Here is a 23033-nt window from a genome sequence, read left to right on the forward strand (position 1 = left end):
TCTGCTTTCTATTAAATAGTTCCTGAGTTACAAAAGTACCAGAAGAGAAAGGAGATGTCATTTGCTGTCTAACCCTCTCACTTCAGACACAAATCATGTGTCTTATGAAAAGGGTAGTGAAATTGGAATGGGTACCCGAGACTGCCAGATCTGCATGTATGGCATGGGTCCCTTTCAGTTTGGGTGATGGGACCCCGGGCTTTAAATTCTGCTGGAAGTATTGGATGGACATATTTCAGCAGTGCCTAGAGGATTTCAGAACCATTTATGATGATGATGATGATGATTATTTTTAAGAAGGCTAGTCAAGTGAAGCAGTGGGAGTGGAGAAGGAACAAAGAAATCTGTAACTGGTTGTGACCAACTAGTCGTAAACCACCACTGCACTTGAAGCAGCCGATTTCACAACCTTTTTTTTTTGAGACAGAGTCTCACTCTGTTGCCCAGGCTGGAGTGCAGTGGTGCAGTCTCGGCTCACTGCAGCCTCTGCCTCCTGGGTTCAAGTGATTCTCCTGCCTCAGTCTACCAAGTAGCTGGGATTACAGGCGTGTGCCACCACGCCTAATTTTTGTATTTTTAGTAGAGAGGAGGGTTCATCATGTGCCAGGCTGGTCTCGAACTCCTGACCACAGGTGATTGACCTGCCTCAGCCTCCCAAACTGCTGGGATTACAGGCGTGAGCCACCGCGCCCAGCCTCAGAACAGTTTTTAACAGTGTAGGCACACTTTGGTTTCTTGGGCTGCTGTTTTCTAATAAACTCCCAACTACTGCCATGGAAAAACAATATTGCTTGACCATCAGATTTTTCAAAAGATACCAGAAATGTGAATTTTTGTAGGCATCTCCCAGCTTTTAAATGCTAGCAACAAATGTAAATGTTTCTGAAACATTGTTGAACAAAAATGAGCCTGTCATTAGCCAGTCTCCAACCCCTGAGTTATAATTTCAGTAGTCTAGAGCTGATTCCCTTATCTCTTAGAACTGTTGAGGGGAGGCACAACTAATTCTTGTTTATAGAAATACATGTGTCCTTTAGTCAGGTGCAGTGGCTCACGCCTGTAATTCCCGCACTTGGGAGGCTGAAGCAGGTGGATCACCTGAGGTCAGGAGTTCGAGACCAGCCTGGCCAACATGGTGAAACCCTGTCTCTACTGAAAATACAAAAATTAGCCAGCTGTGGTGGCCTATGCCTGTAGTCCCAGCTACTCAGGAGGTTGAGGCAGGAGAATCGCTTCAACCTGAGAGGCAGAGGTTACAGTGAGTCGAGATTGTGCCACTGCACTTCAGCCCGGGCAACAGAGTAAAACTCTAGCACAAATAAAATAAAATAAAATAGAAAAAAAAATAAAATATAAAATAAAATAAAAGTGACCTTTTTGGATGCATGAAGAAGAAAATCTATTGGGATCCAAGAAAATTCCATAAAAGTCTCATCAATTCAATCTTAGTAATGCAATTATGATAAAACCATTTTTAATTAAGTCAAATGAGAAAATTGCTAATTGCCTGGTTAGATTCTCCAGCCATTCACCGGAACAGTCTAAAAACAGAAGGCATGCTCCTGTATAGTCACATGGGTTTTCTGTAAACTCACACACCATTAGAAAGGCTTCCAGGTAAACTGGGCCATGGAGAAATGTGCAGAAATAACTGAATTTTGCATCTCTGAGCTCACATTTTGCTGAGGTTATAGAATCATAAACTTTACTGGGGGAATAAGGCTTAAGGATGGCTTTTTCTTTTTTTAAAGAGATGAGGTCTCACCCTGCCAACTAGGCTGCAGTGCAGTGTTGGGATGACTGCAGCCTCAAATTCCTGAGCTCAGGTGATCCTCCTACCTCAGCCTGGCAAGTAGCTGGGACTACAGAGGTACGCCACCATGCCAGGCTAAGCGTGGCTTTCAAAATGGTTTGGGTAGAGAATATGGAGGAAAAGTAAGACATTGAGTGTATAAATAGACTTGGCCACAGGATTAGAGCCAATTCATTCTGTTTGAACAGACCCAAGTAGCTGATCAAACATTACCATTTAAGGGATCAGCTTCAGCCTCAACTTTTCTTTTTAGAAAAGAAATTTCACATGTCTATTACTATATGCACAAGGTGCTGTTACGCCAGCTTTCAAAACAACTTGCGACATACTGTCAAATCATTAGATTCCAGACAATGGTAATAGTACAATTAGGAATACGAACCTTAAGCCAGGTGTGGTTGCTCATGCCTGTAATCCCAGCACTTTGAGAGGCTGAGGCGAGTGGATGGCTTGAGGCCAGGAGTTTGAGGCTGCAGTGAGCTATGATCACACCACTACACTCCAGCCTGGGTGACAGACCCCATCTCTTAAAAAAAAAGTATGAATTTTTTTTTTTTTTTTTTTTCCTGGAGACAGAGTTCCACTCTTGTTGTACAATGGTGTGGTCTCAGTTCACTGCAACCTCTGCCTCCCAGGTTCAAGTGATTCTCCTGCCTCAGCCTCCCAAGTAGCTGAGATTACAGGCACTCACCACCACACCTAATTTTTGTATTTTTAGTAGACATAGGGTTTCACCATGTTGGCCAGGCTGGTCTCAAACATCCTGACCTCAAGTGATCCACCCGCCTCATCCTCCCAAAGTGCTGGGATTACAGGCGTGAGCCACTATGACCGGCCGATAATGTTAATAATTGTTTTAGCACTTTTCAAAAACTGAGCCAAGCAGTTGCCATTGGGAAAGGCAATTCCTAGTCCGATAGAAATCCACCACAAAGCTGATCTTGCCTTGTGGCTGGTGCGAAGCACACCTGGACATCAGGATTCAGATGTAGGTTAGGAGACCCTCCTCTCTCATTAGCTCATGCAGGTTAAGTGCTCTGACCATTTCCACTCTGTAAAATGAGAGTACTAGACCAGCTCAAAGGCTTCCTTCCAGCCTCAGTCTTCTGTGGTGACTGGACTGAATTTATTAGGTCAGCAGGAGTCTTCCTACTCAGTATAAAGTGTCGTTTCTCTTCCCTTACACTTACCAACATATTTGCCTGGCAAGGATTCCTTAAAGGATGGAACCCTACCCCCACCCTCAAAGACCATGGATTATGGGAGTTGGGAACTTTAAAGAGGGTCTTTTAAAAATATATATTAATGTTTGGGACGTGGGGTGGGGAAGAGGTTAAACTAAATAAAGAAGCAGGCCAGGCAGGGTGGCTCACACCTGTAATCCTGGCACTTTGGGAGGCTAAGGTGGGCGGATCACTTGAGGTCAGGAGTTTGAGACCAGCCTGGCCAACATGGTGAAACCCCATTTCTACCAAAAATACAAAAATCAGCCAGGCGTGGTGGCACATGCATGTAGTACCAGCTACTCGGAAGGCTGAGGCAGGAGAACCGCTTGAACCTGGAAGGCAGAGGTTGCAGTGAGCCAGGATAGCACCATCGCACTCCAGCCTGGGTGACAGAACAAGACTGTCACAAAAAAAAAAAAAAAAAAGAAAGAAAGAAAAAAGAAGCTTGGGGATGGTTATTTCCCTATCAGTGCATATGCTTCAAGTTGGCTTTATTGCCATTAAGTAGACAGTTTGGAGACAATTACAGAGTATGTGGAGGGCAAGATATTTTACTCCACATTATTTCTCCCCAGTTACCAGGAGGAAAAGTAAGATTTTTTTCCCTACCTCAGAGTGCTATCAGCAGCAATCTTAGTCTTGAATCTCTGAATATGTTGTAAGCAAAGCTGAAAAGGTGCTACATTTAATTAATGTTGGTTCCTAAATAGGAGAGTTAAATTACCAGATTCATTCTACTTAAATGGCACATCTCAAACTCCATGTGTTCTGGTGCAGCAGCCAAAGAGACTGAGTCCCCGGCTGTGCTGTGGCTTTGGGAGCTGGAAGTCCCTGTTCTACTTACCCCCCAGCAGCTCCTCCTTACCAATCACAATGGTGTTTTCTAAAACAGCTCCAGCCCAGGCATTACAGCTCACGCCTGTAATCCCAGTGCTTTGGGAGCCCCTCTCTGGGAGGCCAAGGCAGGAAGATCGCTTGAGCCCAGGAGTTTGAAACCAGCCTAGATAACATAGCAAGATTCAGATAGTCAAATAATGGAATAATTTGGTGCTTCTCAGAATTCTATAAAATATTTAGTATATTAAACCTAAAATATTTTAAAAGACATCCAATATAGTATACAAAAGTAGCAGATTAGCAGAATATAAGTATGTTTGTTTTTTTTTTGAGACAGTCTCTCTTGCCCATGCTAGAGTGCAGTGGCATGATCTTGGCTCACTGCAACCTCCAACCCCTGGGCTGAAGTGATCCTCTCACTTCAGCCACCATGCCCGGATGCCTGGCCAATGGTATTCTAATGCTACAGCCTTATCACTAAAATTGTCTAAGGTTTTAAAGTTTTTTCCCCATTAAAAAAAAAAACAACAACAAACACTTGGCTGGGTGTGGTCACACCTATAATCCTAGCACTTTGGGAGGCCGAGACGGGCGGATCACTTGAGATCAGGAGTTCGAGACCAGCCTTGTCAACATGGCAAAACCCCATCTCTACAAAAAATACAAAAATTAGCCGGGTGTGGTGGTACACGTGCCTGTGGTCTCAACTACACAGAAGGCTGAGGTGGGAGGACTGCTTGAGTCTGACGGAGGTTCCAGTGAGCTGAGATTGCGCCAGTGCACTCCAGCCTGAACAACAGAGTAAGACCCTGCCTCAAAAAAATTCACACACACAAAAAATCAATCTGTGGGAACAGAGCTGAAAAAACAACATGCTATATAATGAGGCTGTGTCTGCTGCTATACAAATGTTCACAAGGCTGTAACAATACTTATGAAGATTTAAAAGACAGATTAAAACTCTTAATTCAAAGCTTTTTTAGAAGCAGTCCCTTACCCCAAGATTTCCATTATAATGGAAAAGCAGGAGTGGTGCGGTCTGCTTAGGGCCTACATCAGTGAAGTGAATGCTTAGATGTTATTTGACAAAAATAATCAAGTTTGAGCAAAAAGTAAGCTGCTATAACAAGAAACCAAACAAAAACATGGCTTAAAGAATAAAGACATTTATTCTGCTCTCATATAACAGTTCACTCGTGATTCCATGTGGTTATGCAGGTTCCTTCCATCTTGTGGCTCTGCAAAAAAAAAAAATCAAGGCTGCATTGCTATGGCTACTTTTGGGAGGGGATAAAAGAGCAGAGGAGGTACAGTCACTGTCATCAGGTTCCTAACCTGGAATTAGCAGCATTTCCACTCAAATTCCAAAAAACTTAGTTGCTTCATCACACCTAAAACTACAAGGAAAACAGCAAATATAGCCCCAGTTAGGCAGACATGTTATTCAATGTCAACCCCTATTACCATGGAAAAAAATGGGAGAACAGATTGTGGTAACTACCTCAGTTACTGGTCCACCCCTACCCTTCCCCCCCCCCCCACTGAATTGGGTAACAGTTCTCTCAAAGAGAACTGGCAGGAAGTAAGTGACAAATACACCACGCACAACCCACAAGCCTTGACCTGGCAAGCAGAGAGTTATTCTCAGGAACTCCACGAGCCAGCCTGAGCAGTGTTACAGCTATAAAGCAACCTGCGTGGCTGGCTGCTGGCAGCACTGAATGTTGTCTAGAATGAATACTTCAGAGATGATCAGATCACCATCTCCAAAACTTTTGCCAAAGAACTGTCAGAGACTTCCCTGGAGCTCAGGATCCATTACAGGAAACTCTGAAGTGAAGCTGAAACCAAAATATATTTTGGCAGTATAGCAGAGTCTTTCCTTAAGGAGATCTGGCCTCCCCTTCCTTCGAGAGGTTCTAGATCTGTGAAGTTGCTGAGGGCTATGAGAAATCCACGTCTCTTGTAAGAACACTACATAGGTATGTTTCCAAATTTCATTCTTAAGTAGGACAGAAAGGCTAAATAAGCTATAAACATTTAACATCCTTTGCATTCTGCTCTCAACTTACCTTTTCCCACCTTCATCCCATCATCTTCAGCACACAGCTTCAGGACAGAGGACCCCTTTCCCTCCTCCTGGATTTCTAATAAATAGAAATCTCTACCTTATGAACTTATTCTCTGCCTGAATAAGTCATATTCCTCCAAGACCTAGGGGTCAAATATAATTTCCTTTGTGAAGCCACCTTTAAGTGAACAAATATTGAGTGTCTCCTACGTTCCAAACTATGGTTAAGAACTGGAGTCCCAAAGACAAGTTTCCTGCCCTCCAGGAGTTACTACAAAGATAGAGGATCTTAATCCTACAATTCTTTGAAATTCAGATTCATAATTACACAACTACTGAGTACTACTGTATCATGCGCTACCTTTCTTAACTGCTTCTCAGAAGTCAAGACTCCCTAAGTCACCAAAGTGAATACAGTAGCGCCCCCTATGTGTGGAGAATATGCTCGAAGGCCCCCAGTGGATGCCTTAAACCATGGATAATACCAAACCCTACATATACCAGGTTTTTCCTATGCATATACACCTAGGGTAAAGGTTAATTTATAAATTAGGCACAGTAAGAGATTAACAACAATAAAATAGAACAATTTTAACAATATACTGTAAACAACTCTTCCTCTGATGATGGGATGTGAGATGGTAAAATGCCTGCATGGTGAGATGAAGTGAGGTGGGTGACGCAGGCATTGTGACACAGTGTGAGGCTACTACTGACTTTCATTTTTTAAGACAGGGTCTGGCTCTGTCACCCAGGCTGGAGTGATCTTGGCTTACTGCAGCCTCAGCCTCCCGGGTTGAAGCGATTCTCATGGCTCAGCCTCCCAAGTAGCTGGGATTACAGGCGCCCACCACCAAGCCCGGCTAATTTTTGTATGTTTAGTAGAGACGGGGCTTTCACTATGTTGGCCAAGCTGGGCTTGAACTCCTGACCTCAAGTGATTCACCTGCCTTGGCCTCCCAAAGTGCTGGGATTACAGGCATGAGCACTACTATCAGAAGGAGGATCATCTGCTTTGGGTGATCCTGGATCATGGAACCATGACATAGTCAATGGCTGGATGTCAGGAGTAAATGGCACAGATGACTAACAGGTGGGTAGTGTGTACAGTGTGGATACACTAGAGAAAGGGATGATTCACGTGCCAGGTGGGACAAAGCCTGGTGCTGCAAGATTTCATTCAGAATGGCACACAGTTGAAAACTTACAAGTTGTTCTGAAATTTTCCATCTAATATTTTTGGCCAATAGTAGCCATGGTTTACTTATACCATGGAAAGCAAAGTCAGAAGAGGGGGGGCACTGCTGTAGTTTCTCAGTTCTTACACCTCCTCTATCCTGCTGCTGAGTAAGTAAACTGAAGACTAAGAAGTAATCTTGCAGTAGAGAGTAATAAAGCCCACATTTTAGCAAAATGCATTAAGCCTGTTAAGAAAAAAGACAATCTACTTAAACGTGGTTGCTTTATTTTGCACTTTTAAAATTCACAAAAAGCTTTACAATATCTACATTCTGCCTGTTGGTAACCAAGGCTTTATGGTAAGACAATGAACATTTTATCACACCAACTGGGCATATGCAAAAAAAATGAATAATTTACAAACAAGTCTTTTTAATCAAGAACACTGTGTAAAATATACACTCTGGTAAACATCTGAATTAATCCATCCTAAAATTAGACTTTAAGAGGCAAAAAAAAAAAAAAAAAAACCCAAACAGATTTTAGCACTAACAAGCCTACCAGAATAATGCTGATGGCAAGCCATAAACAGCTTTAAATGCTGACTGTAATTTGGGGAAAGGGGAGAAAAAGAAATTATCTGTTGTATCTATATTTAAATACATCTGTTAGTGAGACTTCTCTAATTTAATGAATTTCAACAAAGTGAACAACTCCTGCGCCTTTGGTAGTTTCTCAAGTTTTGTTTTTAAACTTGTAAGGAAAAACCCCAGGGAAGCAGGGAGAAGGAAAAACAAGACTAGAACTTTCTTAGTCTATCTAAGGTGGGTAACAAATAAAATCACTGCTCATATAAGGGAAGAATACCAGAGTTGTCATTTGGGATTTAGCTTGGCTTATGTTTTATTAAAGTTAAATAAGTATAAACATCTAAATGGCAAAAATAAAAATCCAAGGTGGTCTCATTTAGAAAATTAAAAAAAATAATTAGTGTCCTCAATTAGTTTTTAAATTTGCGGAATGGCACAATACATATTTTGAGGCACCCGTTATAGAATCTGTTAAAATTATGCATACTACTACTTCCTCTTTTAATATAATTTTTATGTACTCTAGGGTAGGTATTATCAGTAGAGGCCACTAAAAATAATGCCAGAATTCAAGTGAGAGAGAATAGAAATGGAAAGAGGAAGGGAGGATAATGAAATTGGGTAGTAAGTAATAACAAACATGAGTTTTAAAGTTTCCTCACTAATAACACAGAATTGTATATTTTGGCTCAATGCCACTAGGCTGCTGAAGTGACCAGGAAGTGAGTGGAATATCTTAATTGTCCCAGTTAGATTCTTAACTAACCCGTGATTTGGATGAGGGGTCATTTCCACAGACTGCTTAGTAAGGGGTAGCTGTGCTGTGCTAACTGCCTATTCGCTTTGTTTCTTTCAAGAACACTTTTGAAAGGACAAGAACCTGTAAAAGGCAGCAGAACAGAACAAAGAACTCATTGGACTACAGAGATTAACACAGCAATAATCTGCCAATAGTTTAATCATGGACATGTTACAATCATCTTGTTTCTGGAGATGGAGAGTATGGGCCTATAAAAAATAGAATAAATAAAATTCCACTATTCCTGGCATATTCCAAAATTTTCCTCTTTTGATCAGAATTTTTTTGGACAAGTCCCATGCCAAGTCTGTCCTGAAGACGCTGGCTGAGCGATGGATGAAATGAGTATTCTGACACAGGTATTCTGTGTGAGAATGGCTAGGGGACTGCCGACTATAGTGCAGCCAAAAAGAGAGTGCAGTCCTGATAAGCTGGAGCCATTTGTATTTATTCAGTACAGACACAATACCAAAGGCCTGAAGCCAACACAATTTGTGAGTAATGAACGCTGTCGCCTCCCCTTTGCAGGGAGGAGTCTCGCAGGGTTTCTGGAGGACATAAGTAAACAAACTTATCTAGATAAATCCCTTTACACACCCTTGTTACCTACTGTTCGCCCTCAGCCTCAGGGTACGAGAATTAGCTGCCTTCAGCTTTATTCTCTCCCGAAGTTTTGGAAAACCTCCCCGCCTTCCAATTGCATCTTTTCTTATAGCGTCTCCTACCACCCTGACCAATCTCCTACATCACCCCTTTTCTGTTTTTTGCATCAGGTTTTGTTGATTGACGACTACAGATGTGTGCAGCAACAGTTTTGTCAGGCATAGCAGTTACTGCTTGTTTTCCGGCTTTACATCCTAGAATTAGTAAACAACAAGAGACAAACATGAGTATAATTAGTAATATTCTTTTCTAATTAAGAAGTGACCCCCAGGAGTGGGGGTCTACCTAGGAGAGATGTTTTTGCATATCCTTCCATATGGCTGTTACTGAGGAACCCCACTGGGGGTATGTTAATCCCTCCTAGCTAAAAAGTCACAGTTAGAAGCTGGGAAGGGGATGTCTGCCTAAGTAATAGGGCTGAAAAAAAAGGCAGATTTAGAAAATGGGCTTAATAGGGTATAGCAGGTACAGGTAACAGGTAAAGTGAGAGAACAAAAAGGATTAATACCTTACGCGAGTTGCAATGTACAACAGAGAGCATAGCAAGGAACAAATTTTCCGGAGTGAATGGTGTCTGTGTTCGGAGCAGGATTCGCTCAGCCTCCTGAGTTGTCTTCTTCAGCATCCCCCAGGTAATGTCTGGGGCTCCTGTCGTCCGACGAAGCTGTGTCATCCGACGAACCCGTTTCTTCCGGGCCTGTGGGGGCTGTGGGGGCTGCAGGGGCTGTGGGGCCTGCGGGGTCGTTTCCTTCATTTCTGGTACCAGGTTGGGTCCTAGCCCCACTATGGTATGGTTTGATGCATCGTGCTGGAATCCAAAGAGGGCCTGAGGGGGTGTGAACACAAGCATATCCTCTTCCCCATGTTAGCAAAACATTTGGACCAAGCCATATATTACTATTTACATCTTTCCATAAAACTGTGGTTTTATGTCTTGAGAAGTTTTAGCAAAGTGCTTTTCTATAGCTGATTGAAATTTATCATCTAAATTTCAGAAATTAAGGGTAAACAAGGCTTGTGCTCGTAGTGTTTCAGGGTCTTTACTCATAGTCTCCCTTTTTTGTTTTCTGAGCATATTTTTAAGGGTGAAGTGGGCACGTTTTACTATAGCCTGTCCTTGGGGGTTATACGGGATGCCTGTGGAGTGCTGGACACTCCAAGTGTGACAAAATTGTTGAAACTGTGAGCTGGCATAAGCCGGACCCTTATTAGTTTTAATTTTAGTGGGCTGCCCCATAAACATAAAAGTTAAAAGAAGATGTTTAATGACAGATCGGGTGGACTTTCCAGGAAGAGCATGTGTGCTAATTAGGTGAGAACAGGTATCAATGGATACATGTACATATCTTTGTTTTCCAAATTCAGGGACATGTATAACATCTCTTTGCTATAACTGATTAGGTTCTAGTCCTCTAGGGTTAACACCTGTTGAAGGAGGGGACATGCTTGTGAGGCAGCAATCTGGGCATTTACAGGATAATTTGTTTAGCTAGTCTTTGGGTAAGTTGAAATTGTGTAGTTAAGTTTCTCTAATTTTGGTGGAAAAACTGATGTGATTGGATGGCTTGGTTAAGCAGTGACATCATAACTTGCAGGTCTGCTTGATCACTGCCATAATCCAGTGGGCCAAGCAGTGAGCTGTGGGCTCAAATATGTGTGATAAAAATAGAATGTGTACATTGATCTAGCAGTTGCTGAAGTCAAAGAAAAAAGGCACACAGGGTGGGCTCGAGAATAGACTTAATGAGGGCTGTTTCAAGGTTCTGCAATAAATAAACAGAGTAAGCAGAGTAACTAATAATACTGATGGGCTGAACGGAAAAAGATTCTAGGGCCAATATTAAGGCTCCAATCTCAGCTCTCTGAGTACTAGTAAACCTAGATGGAGTGAGGGAGTTATGTGGTTTCCACCAGATAGCCGCTTTTCCATTTTTATGAGAGTCATCAGTAAAAAGCATTACAGAGTTAGGTATGGGGGAGGGAACTACTTTTGTAGGCATAACTACAGGAGTACTAGATAAGAACTGAAGTAGTTTGTCAGCAGGAAGGGCATGTTTTATATGGCCTGCATAATCAGAGAGTGCTATTTGAAGGTCTAGAGATAGGGGCAAGACTGCTTCGAATTGTTTTTTACTCAAGGGGATTCTTATGACATCAGGGTCATGACCTAGCAACTGACTGCATCATCTGCTGACTGTATAGATGACTTTACTAATTAGCTGGAAATAGGGAGATAGTGTTTTAGTCCCAGTATGTGAGCAAAAAACCCTATTCTAGGAAGTGTAGCCCCAGGGCCATTTGTCCTATTAATCCCGTAGGGGAAATGCTTAATAGGAAAAACAAACAGTTGGACTGAGTATTGTGGGTCTATGCAATCTAGCTGCCTCTGAGAAATAGCTTGATTTCCTCAATTTCTCTTTTTGCTGTGGGGGTTAAATACCTGGGAGAGTCTAGGGCTATATTGCCTTTTAGGCTAGAAAACAGGTTTTGTAATTTATCAGTAGTTATGCCCAAGGTGGTGTGAAGAAAGTTAATATTGCCTAGAAATTTTTGATAATGATTTAAGGTATGTTAGTTGCTAGTATTTAATTTAACCTTTTGAGGTCTTATTGACCAGGAAGCTAGTATGTATCCAAGATACTTCTAAGGTGAGGACATCTGTACCTTTTACTTTTTCAGGTGCTATGATTAAATCTCTTAACTGTGTATTCCTTACAACAGAGACATATAAACTCAAAAGTACTGGCTCCGTTGGGGCTGCTAGTAAAATATCATCCATAAAAATGAATAATCTTGCAGCTAGGAAATTTTTTTCTACTGGGCAGCAAAGCCTGATTTACATAATACTGACACACGGTAGGACTGTTCAGCATTCCTTGAGAAAGTACTTTCCAATGAAATAGGTTAGCTGGCCTTTCATTATTGATAGCTGGTATTGTAAATGCAAATTTTTCTCTGTCCTGTTCTGTAAGGGGAATAGTATAAAAGCAGTTTTTTAAGTCAGTAACAACTATAGGCCAATCTTGAGGAATTGCTGCAGTGGAAGGGAGCCCATTGAAGGGGCCCCATAAATTGCAAATTAGCATTGATAGCTTGTAAGTCATGCAAAAGTCTCCATTTGCCAGACCTTTGGGGAATGATGAAAACGAGCAAATTCCAAAGGCTGTTTGATGGTTCTGTATGGCCAGCTTTTAATTGCTCCTCAACTAATTCATTGGCTTGTTGTAATTTCTCTCCCTTTAAAGGCCACTGTTCTACCCAAATAGGATTTTAAGACAGCCACGTCAGGGATAGGGGAGGAATTGTAACAGTAGCTATTACTAGAAAGAGGTTTGCTGTTTATATAATTCATCAAATTCTGTCCTCTAGGGGAGGTACTGACTGGTCTCTAAAATTGTTTTTAGCTAGCGCTGACCAGTCATATAGGGTTATATGGAAGTTGTCTGCTATGGCCTCAATTAATCCTTTTATAAATGGGCCAGCAGCTCCGTTTTCTCTAATGCTTTTTCTTCTCTCTTTATAAGCATAAAAAGTAATGGTTCATATACTTGATTGCCTTGTCAATTTTGTATCACTGGGCAGGCCAAGAGGTCCCCTTCTAATGCCGCTTGCCTAAGACAGGGTCCCATAGCTGTAGCATACCCCTTGTCTTTTTTCCAATTTATTGGGGGAGGGAGCTCAGGGAAAACCTCCGTTTCCTCTTCGGTATCTTTATCCAGTAAAGGGGGTAAAGGGGGACTGAGGGAGGAAGAGGAGGCGATAAGGTAATGGTTCCTCCTCCCTTCCCTTCTTAGGCTCTTCTGTGTACAGCTGGACCAAAGCAGCCTTAACTAAGGCCCATAATGTTAAAGATGTTACTGGGACCCATTGCCCTTCTGTATGATATCGTTTAAGATTTCTCCCCACTTGTTCTCAAGGCTCTAGGTCCAGCTTGCCTTCTTCTAGGAACCATGGGTTTTGGGAAACAACAGTTTGCATTAGGTCCCTTAACTGAGCCTGCGAAACTGAAGCTCCACTAGCTTTAGGCAGTTGTTTCAATACTTTCATATACTGTTTCTGTTGTGCAGATAGCTGTTGTACCATGATGAAACCCTAGCTTGAGTACTCCCCTGAACTTGGAAATCCCGAGCGAGCACCAATGACTTACTGACTGCGCAGTCTCTTCACCTTCGTTTTCGGGGATTCCGTCATGATCCATTGCAGCGTTCCTCACAGGGGGCACCTGCTGCCAAGTGTGTCCCGCAGACTCTGGCCGAGCGACGGATGAAAGGAGTATTCAGACGCAGGTATTTTGCGTGAGAATGGCTAGGGGACTGCTGGCTTTAGCGCAGCCGAAAAGAGAGTGCAGTCCTGATAAGCTGGAGCCGCTGCTTGTATTTATTCTGTATTTATTCGGTACAGACAGAATGCCAAAGGCCTGAAGCCAACAGGATTTGTGGGTCATTAACACTGCCGCCCTCCTTGGCATGGAGCAGTCTTGCTGGATGATCAAAGGTTAGGTTCCGGAGGACATCCCTAAACAAACTTATCCAGATACATTTCTTTACACTACCTTGTTACCTACTCTTCGCCCTCAGCCTCGGGGGAAGAGAATTAGCTGCCTTCAGCTTTATTCTCTGAAGCTTTGCAAAACCTCCCAGCCTTCCAAGAAGGTTTGCGTCTTTCCTTAAAGCTTCTCCTACCACCCTGATCGGTCTCCTACAGTCCCAAACTTAAAATATCCCACATCTTCCACCTCAAATTGCCTCTTCTATTTGTTAGTCTTGTATATGATATTATTTAAGTCTCATACATCAGTGAGAGAGTCAGGAGTTTCAGGATTATTATAATAGAAGACACTGAGTTCATTACTTGGAAAAATGGATTTTTTTCTGAGGTATCTCTCAGAGATTTAAGTGCTCTATTTTATCATTGAATGATAATTATTCTCAAAGCAAATATTCTCTAAGATACCAAAGTATTCAGTTTATTAGGATAGTACACTTTAACATATTACAAGTTACAAAGCCTAAGAAAAAGCAAGCAACAAGTCAATAAAATCACAACTTAGAATTCTAACATTTTCAGATGGTATCATGTGTTGGCTGGGAGCGGTGGCTCACGCCTGTAATCTCAACACTTTGGGAGGCTGAGGCAGGCAGATCACTTGAGGCCAGGAGTTAGAGACTAGCCTGGCCAACATGGTGAAACCCCATCTCTAAAAAAAAAAATACAAAAATTCTAATTAAACATTTTAAACAGACTATTTTAGATGTTTATTTAATATTGAAATGTGGTCAACTATCATAAAGTATTTCGCTGCATCACAAAAATTCCATATATTAAGGATTTACACAATCCAGGAAAAAAATTTTTTAGAAACTGTTTTTTTTTTCTGGTCTGAGCAAAATAAATCTAAAAAGGCTCTCCAAAATCTTGAGTGGAAGTATCATACTCTGCAATGAAATGCTTGAGTTCTTCAACACACCGCTCACCTATTTCATGTAAATTCTGCCTCAATGCAAACTGTATAGACTTTTCTAATGAAGGATCTTTTTCAATCAGCATTTTCACCACCATCCCGAAAGTTTCACAGTCTTGTCGGTAAACCTAAAAGGTAAAACACATTCTGGTTAGCTGAGAATGAAAATAACTAGCCAAATACTTAGCTGACTGAGTTGGCAGAATTATGACACCAACATCTAAAAGAGAGACACAATATTACAGCAGAACCTTTCTCGCCCTTGCATTGTCACTATTACCAGAGGCCACTTAAACTTCTATCCTTGAGATCTGCTGACAACTTGAATGAGAAGGAAAACATTAACATACCACATTACTGAATGCAGAAGTGTAAGGCAGTCTATTCAAAGGACATCAGACTAGAGATGAGAATAAGAACAAAGGCTAGGGAAGACATATCAATGACTTTGTTCATTTATTTGTTTGGAAGAAAAAAAGTTTCTGAGCCCCTAACTTTAGATTCTTTGTATCATGATCAGATAACAAATTCTGTTTAGTGGCCAGGTGTGATGTCTCACACCTGTTATCTTAGCAATTTGGGAGGTGGAAGCAGGTGGATCACTTGAGGTCAGGAGTTCCAGATTAGCCTGGCCAACATGGCAAAACCCCATGTCTACTAAAAATACAAAAAATTTGCTGGGCGTGGTGGTGCGCATCTGTAATCCCAGCTACTTGGGAAGGTGGCGGCCTCTATAAACTGAGAAACGCAAGGGAATATATTTTCCCTAGAGCCTCCAGAGGAAATACAGCCCTGCACTGGACATTCTGATTCGGGTCCAATGAAACCTGTTTTGAACTTTATATATTATTCTCAGGTTCTCATGGACTATTAACCAAGTTAGACAACACTCTGGGCCATAAAATAAACCTTAAATTTGAAATAATAGGTATCATATAAAATATGCTTTCAGATCACAGTGGAATTAAATTAGAACTCAACAACAGAAAGCTAGCTGAAAAATCTTAGAATATGTGGAGATTAAACAACACACTTCTAAATCACACACAAAATCCACTGGAACTAATAAGTGTATAGCATGGTTGCAGGACACAGGATCTTTTAATACACAAAAGTCAATTAATTGCTTTCCTACATACCAGTAATGAGCAAATGGAATTTGAAACTAAAACACAACATCATTTATATTAGCAGTGACAAAACCTCTTAAGTTTGAGTCTAACAAAATACATACAAGATTTATATGAGGAAAACTATAAAATGCTGATGAAAGAAGATACAAATAAATAGAACATAAATAAAATATAAACTATATATATTAATATAAATATATGTAACATATAAATAAGATATAGAGAGATAGTCCAAGAATTGACAGGAAGAGTCAATACTGTTAAAATACAAGTGCTTCCCAACTTGACCTACATAAATTTCAGTCTCAATGAAAATCCCAGTAATTAATTTTGTGAATATTGACAAACTGATTTTAAAGTTCATACACAAAGGCAGGAAACCCATAATACTGAATATAATATTGAAGAAAAAAAGGAAAAAAGTCAAAAGACTGACACTATCCAATTTCAAAACTTACTGTAAAGGTGGCTCACACCTGTAATCCCAGCACTTTGGGAGACTGAGGCGGGCAGATGACCTAAGGTCAGGAGTTTGAGACCAGCCTGGCCAACATGGTTAAAACCCTGTCTCTACTAAAAATACAAAAATTAGCTGGGCATGGTGGCATTGTCTGTAGTCCCAGCTAGTCAGGAGGTACAGGCAGAAGAATTGCTTGACCGTGGGAGGCAGAGGTCGCAGTGAGCCAAGATCGTGCAACTGTACTCCAGTCCGGGTGACAGAGTGAGATCTTGTCTCAAAACAAAAAACAAAACACCTTACTGTAAAGTTACAGTAATCAAGACTGTATGCCATTGGCAGAAGAACAGACAGATCAAGGACAGGATAGTCCAGATACCGACCCATACAAATATAGTGAACTGAACTTTAAAAACAGAGCACAGAAATAATTCAATGGAGAAAAGGCAGTCTTCAACTTGACAGTTAAGTTCAAGACTTCATTGAACTTCAATGAGTTGAGCGGTGCCTGAACAACTGGATATCTATCTACATGCAAAGTAAATAATCTAGACACAGATCTTATACCTTTCAAAAATATGTTAAATCAAAATGGATCATAGACCTAAATATAAACGCAAAACTATAGTATTTATAGAAGGTAACAGAGGAAAAAATCTAGGTGATCTTGAGTTTGGTGATGACTTTTAAATATAACATCAAAGACAATCCAAGAAAAAGCCCAATATATTGGATTTCATAAAAATTTAAAAATCTGCTTTGTGAAAGACATTGTTAAGGGCATGAACAAACAAGCTACAGACTGGGAGAAAATCTTTGTAAAACATGTATGTGATAAACTGGCATCCAAAATACACAAAGAACTGATAACTCAACAACAAGACGGCCGGGTACGGTGGCTCATGCCTGTAATCCCAGCACTTTGGGAGGCTGAGGCAGGCAGATCACGAGGTCAGGAGTTCGAGACCAGCCTGACCAATATGGTGAAACCCCATCTCTACTAAAAATACAAAAACTTAGCCAGGCACGGTGATGCATGCCTGTAATCCCAGCTACTCGGGAGGCTGAGGCAGGAGAATTGCTTGAACCTGGGAGGCAGGGGTTGCGGTGAGCCGAGATCGCGCCACTCCACTCCAGCCTGGGCTACAGAGTGAGACTCTGTCTCAAAAAAAACAAAACACCTGGCCGGGCGCGGTGGCTCAAGCCTGTAATCCCAGCACTTTGGGAGGCCGAGACGGGCGGATCACGAGGTCAGGAGATTGAGACCATCCTGGCTAACACTGTGAAACCTCGTCTCTACTAAAAAAAATACAAAAAACTAGCTGGCCGTGGCGGCAGGCGCCTGTAGTCCCAGCTACTCGGGAGGCTGAGCAGGGAGAATGGCGTAAACCCGGGAGGCGGAGCTTGCAGTGAGCTGAGATCTGGCCGCTGCACTCCAGCCTGGGCGACAGAGCGAGACTCCGTCTCAAAAAAAAAAAAAAAACAAAACAAAAACAAAACAAAATAAGAAACCCAAATTATTTGCCCAATTATATAACGGGCAAAAAAGTGAATGAACACCTTACCAAAGCAGACATTCAGATGGCAAATGAACATATGAAAAAATGCTCAACATCATTTGTTATTAGGAAATTGAAAATTAAAACGATGATGAGTAGTGAGATACCACTACACATCTATTAGAATGCTTAAAATCCATAACTTAAATTTAAATTTAATTTAAATTTAAATCCAGAAAAAAATTTGACACCACCAATTTCTGTCAAAAATGTAGAGCCACAGAACTCTCCTTCATTGTTGGTGGGAATACAAAATGGTACAACTACTTTGGTTGACAGTCCAGCAGCTTCTTTTTTTTTTTTGAGACAGAGTCTCGCTCTGTCACCCAGGCTGGAGTGCTGTGGCCGGATCTCAGCTCACTGCAAGCTCCACCTCCCGAGTTCATGCCATTCTCCTGCCTCAGCCTCCCGAGTAGCTGGGACTACAGGCGCTGCCACCTCGCCCGGCTAGTTTTTTGTATTTTTAGTAGAGACGGGGTTTCACCATGTTAGCCAGGATGGTCTTGATCTCCTGACCTCGTGATCCGCCCGTCTCGGCCTCCCAAAGTGCTGGGATTACAGGCTTGAGCCACCGCGCCCGGCATTTAGTCCAGCAGTTTCTTACAAAGCAAAACATAGTCTTACCATACAATCCAACAATCCCACTGCTAGGTATTTATCCAAATAAGTTGAAAACTTATGTCCATACAAAAACCTGCATACAAATCTTTATATCAACTTTATTTATAACTGCCAAAAATTGGAAGCATCCAAGATGTTCTTTAATGGATAAATGGACAAACTGCAGTACACTCATACAATGGAATGTTTTTCATAAAAAAAATCAGCTATCAAGCCACAAAATGACACAAAAGAATCTTAAGTGAAAGAAGCCAGTCTGAAAAGGTTATACACTATGATACCAACTATATGACATTCTGGTTATTAAAAAAACAAAATCCCATAGACACTAAAGAGATCATTAGTTGCCAGGAGGAAGGGGAAGGGACAAACAGGTGGAACATAGGACATTTCTTAGGGAGATGAAATTATGCTGTATGGGTCTGTATGGTATGATACTGAATGATACATTATGCATTGGCCAAAATTCACAGAACTGTAGGAGACAAAGAGTGAATCCTAATGTAAACTATGGACTTTATTTAATATTAATATATCAACATTAGTTCATCAATCATAACAAGTGTATCACAGTAATGCAAAATGTTACTAATAGGGGAAACTGTGTAAGGAGAAGGGGTATATAAGAACTCTCTATGCTCTTGTAGGTTTTCTATAAATTTAAAACAGCTCCAAAAAATAAAATCTATTAAAAATTTTTTTTCAAAAATAATCACACAAAAGTGAAAGAAGAAAAAAAGTTTTCTTAACTTTTGTGCCTGAGTTTCAGTACCTATACCAGACTGTGCTGTTTAACAATTAAATAAGATAATACAGAACACTCAGAATAGTGCCTGCTACATAGGAAGCATTTAATCTAAGGCAGCTATAGTGATGATGATGGGAAGAGGAGAAACAACTATTCTGACTTTGTCTATAGAAGGGAGTACTAGAAAGTGGTGTTAGAGCTGGTAAGTTCTCTCTAGGAAAACAAAGAAAAGGAAAAGGAAATGGTGTTTGGGGGAAATGCTAGTGGCTTAGTATAGCTAGAGCGTAGGGTATTCACCCTGAAAGGAGATCATGAAGAGCTCCTTCAAGAAGCTTAGTGATCAACAGATAAATTAATAAAGAGGGAAAGGGCTACAAGTAGAAATTGGAACCATTGGATGTATCAGGAAGAGAAAAAATGAGAAAGAATCTATGCTTTGGGTTCCTGCTACTGAGAGCCAGGACAATAAATATGACAAGATGTGTGAAAGAAAGATGAGATTAGAGGCTTTACAAGTACAGTAGTCCCCACTTTATCTGAGATTTCAGTTACCTGCTATAAACTGCAGTCCAAAAATATTAAATGGAAAACTCCAGAAACAAACAATTCTTAAGTTTTAAATTGCATGCTGTTCTGAGTAGTGTGATGAGATCTTGCGCCATCCTGTTTCATCCTGCCCCAGACATAAACCCTCCCTTTGTCCCATATTCAATTTTTATCTACTACCCACCTGTTAGTCACTTAGTAGCCCTCTCAGTTGTTGGATTGGTAAAACATAGTATATACAGGGTTCAGTACTATCTGAGTTTAAGGGATCCACTGAGGATCTTGGAACGTATCCCCTAAGGATAAGGGAGGATACTGTAATGAAGAAGCAGTAGATATATGATAATGTGAAGAGTGATAGGTGGAAGGTTTTTTACTTTTATATATTTCAATGGGGAAGGTACTAGGAGGAGATAAATTCAGTACGAAGTAGTCACTTGAGTCACTCATGAGACAGCCAGAACCAACTACCAACAGGAAGTTAAGTACATGAGTCTGGACTTCTGAAGAAATAAACAGAAGTGAGGAAGGGATCGATTTTATAATCTTTAGCAGTAATGTCAGCTGAGGCCAGGGGAATTTCTTGAAGGAGGGAGAGTTCTTCCTAGCACCACAAAACTGATACTCAGTAAATGTTCAATGAATATGTAACGTGTGCTTTAAGAGAATGTAAGAGCCAAAGAGAGCCAAGTGCAGACATCTAAAACCATCAATGTCATCCACAGAAAAGACCACAGAAAAATTAAGAATCAGGAGACAGTGAAGGCACAGATGCCAAAGAAAGAGTTTATAAAATAAGGACACAGTCAATCAAATGCCAGAGAAAGATCAAAGAAACACACTGACTGGATTTGGCAGTTAGGAGGTAAACCACAAGAGCAGCTTGTTGGGATGATGGAGACTGGGGAGCTGTGCTGTCCAATACAGCAGCCAGTAACCACACGTGACTATATTTTATTTTTCATTAGTGAAACAGAATTAATTCTGTTTCTCAGTCACACTAGCTCTATTTCAAATGCTAGTGGCTGCCATACTGGACATGAGGATATAAAACATTTTCATCACTGCAGACAATTCTATTTAGCAGAGTTGTCATGGAGGACTGAGGAGTGAAAAGAAGGGAAAGCTGTCATGGTAAGTGGTGATCTAGCAAATTAAATACATATTTGCAACTATTTTACCATTAAAGTGGAAAATAAAAGCTTACAACTTTTATAGGAGCATTGTGAAATAAAATTAGCATCTGTAAAATGTTCTACAACCTTTTAATGAAAGGTACATAAAAATAAGTTAAAAAAAGAAACTCCAATTGGGGCGTAATATACAAGGAACCATTCATAATGTCTAATGTGTTGATGAGGTCAGGAAAAAAGTGATAGTACATTGATATTAAATACTGGAGATAAATTTAAACCCTTTAATTTGGGCCTTTGCAATGCAGAAGGTGCCAAAACTGTTGTAATCTATGTTGCTGTTTGTGCTGTATTAATAGAAAAAGATATCTTTGAGTCCTCCTCAAAGCTGCAGTCCCACTGCCTCTTAAAAACACAGCTTCTAAAAAGAACACTGGTGGTTGCTAAGAAATGCATTACGAACACATGGATCAGAGCTATAGTGCCTGCATTCATATGTAAGTGAAATTATTACAACCACAAAAGGAAGCAACTACAAAATCAATTATAAATTAAGTACAACTTGCAGCAGCTTTTCATGAGGAATTTGTTGTGAGAGAAGATTTAATGGACGTGGCAATAGGAACACATGGTAGTAACATTCAGCAAGCTAGGAAGGTTCCTGGAGTTACCGCCATTGAGCTGAAGACACTGAAACATTAAGAATCTATAGAGAGAGGGCTGATGCTGTAAAAAAGGCTAGAGGTTTCTTGGAATTTGTGCAGGATTTTATTCAGGCTTCTAAGAATCTCACTGGAAAAGTAATTGGAAAAAAATGGCAAAGTTATTCAAGAAATAGTAGACAAATCTGATACAGTTCGGGTGAGAATTGAAGAAGACAGTGAAAATAAACTACCCAGAGAAGACGGTATGATTCCATTTGTATCTGTTGGCACTAAAGAAACCATTGGAAATGTGCAAGTTCTTTTAGAGTACCATATTGCTTATCTAAAGGAAGTAGAACAGCTAAGAATGGAACGCCTACAGATTGATGAGCAGTTACAAGAGATTTGTTCTAGGTCTTATAGTGGAAGAGGCAGAGGTTGTCAGGGCCCTAATTACACCTCTAGTTACGGTACAAATTCTGAGCTGTCTAAACCCTCTGAAATAGAATCTGAGGGTAAAGACAAGCTGAGTGATTGGTCATTGGCAGGAGAAGATGATCAAGACAGCCGACATCAGCGTGACAGCAGGAGACACCCAGGAGGAAGATGCAAAGTGTTTCAGGGGGTCAAGGTCATGGTGGACCACATGGTGGCAAATCCTCCATCATTTCTGTGCTCAAAGATGCAGACAGCAATCCATACAGCTTACTTGATAATACAGAATCAGATCAGACTGCAGACACTGATGCCAGCGAATCTCATCACAGTACTAATCGTCATACGAGGTCTCGTAGACGAAGGACTGATGAAGATGCTGTTCTGATGGATGGAATGACTGAATCTGATACAGCTTCAGTTACTGAAAATGGGCTAGGCAAAAGATGTGACTGAAGAACATGGTCCTTCAGAAAAGGCAATAAATAGCCCAACTAGTGCTTCTGGCAATGACATTGCTACAGCATACTCCGGGAGAAGAAAAGATTAATACCTTAAAAGAAGAAAACAGTCAAGAAGCAGCAGTCCTCAATGGTGCTTCATAAACCAAAGAAGTCCTAGTTTACAGTTATTTTAGATTACATTTACAATAATGCTTGTACCAGCTTGCCAAAGATAGAATATGGATCGCCAATCTTTACATCGCACTTTCAGTTCCACCATTTGGAATTCAAAAAGGGGAGGAATCCTGAATAAATCATATGTTAAACATACTTTGACACCTACTGTGTTATAAAATATATCATCAGATATGCCTTGAGAATAGTATATTTTTTAAAAGTTGCTGGCTATAGGAAATGTTATTTTGTTTTCAAAATATGGCAGAGATGGGGGGTGGTGGGTGGGGTGGGATCCCTAACGTAATATTCTTTATGAAAGCACTGGCTGCTTTTGTAACATTTTTAATATGCAACCACTTCTTCATCGGAGGAAAACTAGAATAAAACGCAATCTAAAATATTTTGCACTGAATTGTAATTTCTTCATTAGTTTAGTCTAGGAACTGGTCTGTTTTAATGGGTTTTTTAAATGCTGTATGTAGTGGAAAATCTGCAGAC

The 23033-nt window shown here is 40.7% G+C and overlaps 1 protein-coding gene and 1 pseudogene across 6 annotated transcripts in view; one reads left to right on the forward strand and one right to left on the reverse strand.

The window, feature by feature from the left end:
- Positions 1–7882: 7882 nt before the first annotated feature.
- The window catches only part of PPHLN1 (periphilin 1), a 231614-nt gene continuing 216463 nt past the window's right edge, over positions 7883–23033 (reverse strand). For 2 of the 6 annotated variants that reach the window (XM_011936088.1, XM_011936087.1), the window contains one exon: positions 14119–14767. In XM_011936088.1, the coding sequence (XP_011791478.1) occupies positions 14573–14767 (195 nt within the window). In that variant the 3' untranslated portion in view covers positions 14119–14572. Of the gene's footprint in view, positions 9373–9686; positions 10005–13325; positions 13427–14118; positions 14768–23033 lie in introns of those variants that run through there. The other 4 variants (XM_011936084.1, XM_011936086.1, XM_011936083.1 and 1 more) reach the window with 4 other exon arrangements.
- On the forward strand, positions 20954–22371 carry LOC105507580 (annotated as a pseudogene).

Source organism: Colobus angolensis, unplaced genomic scaffold (assembly GCF_000951035.1).
Source record: "Colobus angolensis palliatus isolate OR3802 unplaced genomic scaffold, Cang.pa_1.0 Scaffold150, whole genome shotgun sequence".
In the NCBI taxonomy this organism is placed as follows: domain Eukaryota; kingdom Metazoa; phylum Chordata; class Mammalia; order Primates; family Cercopithecidae; genus Colobus; species Colobus angolensis.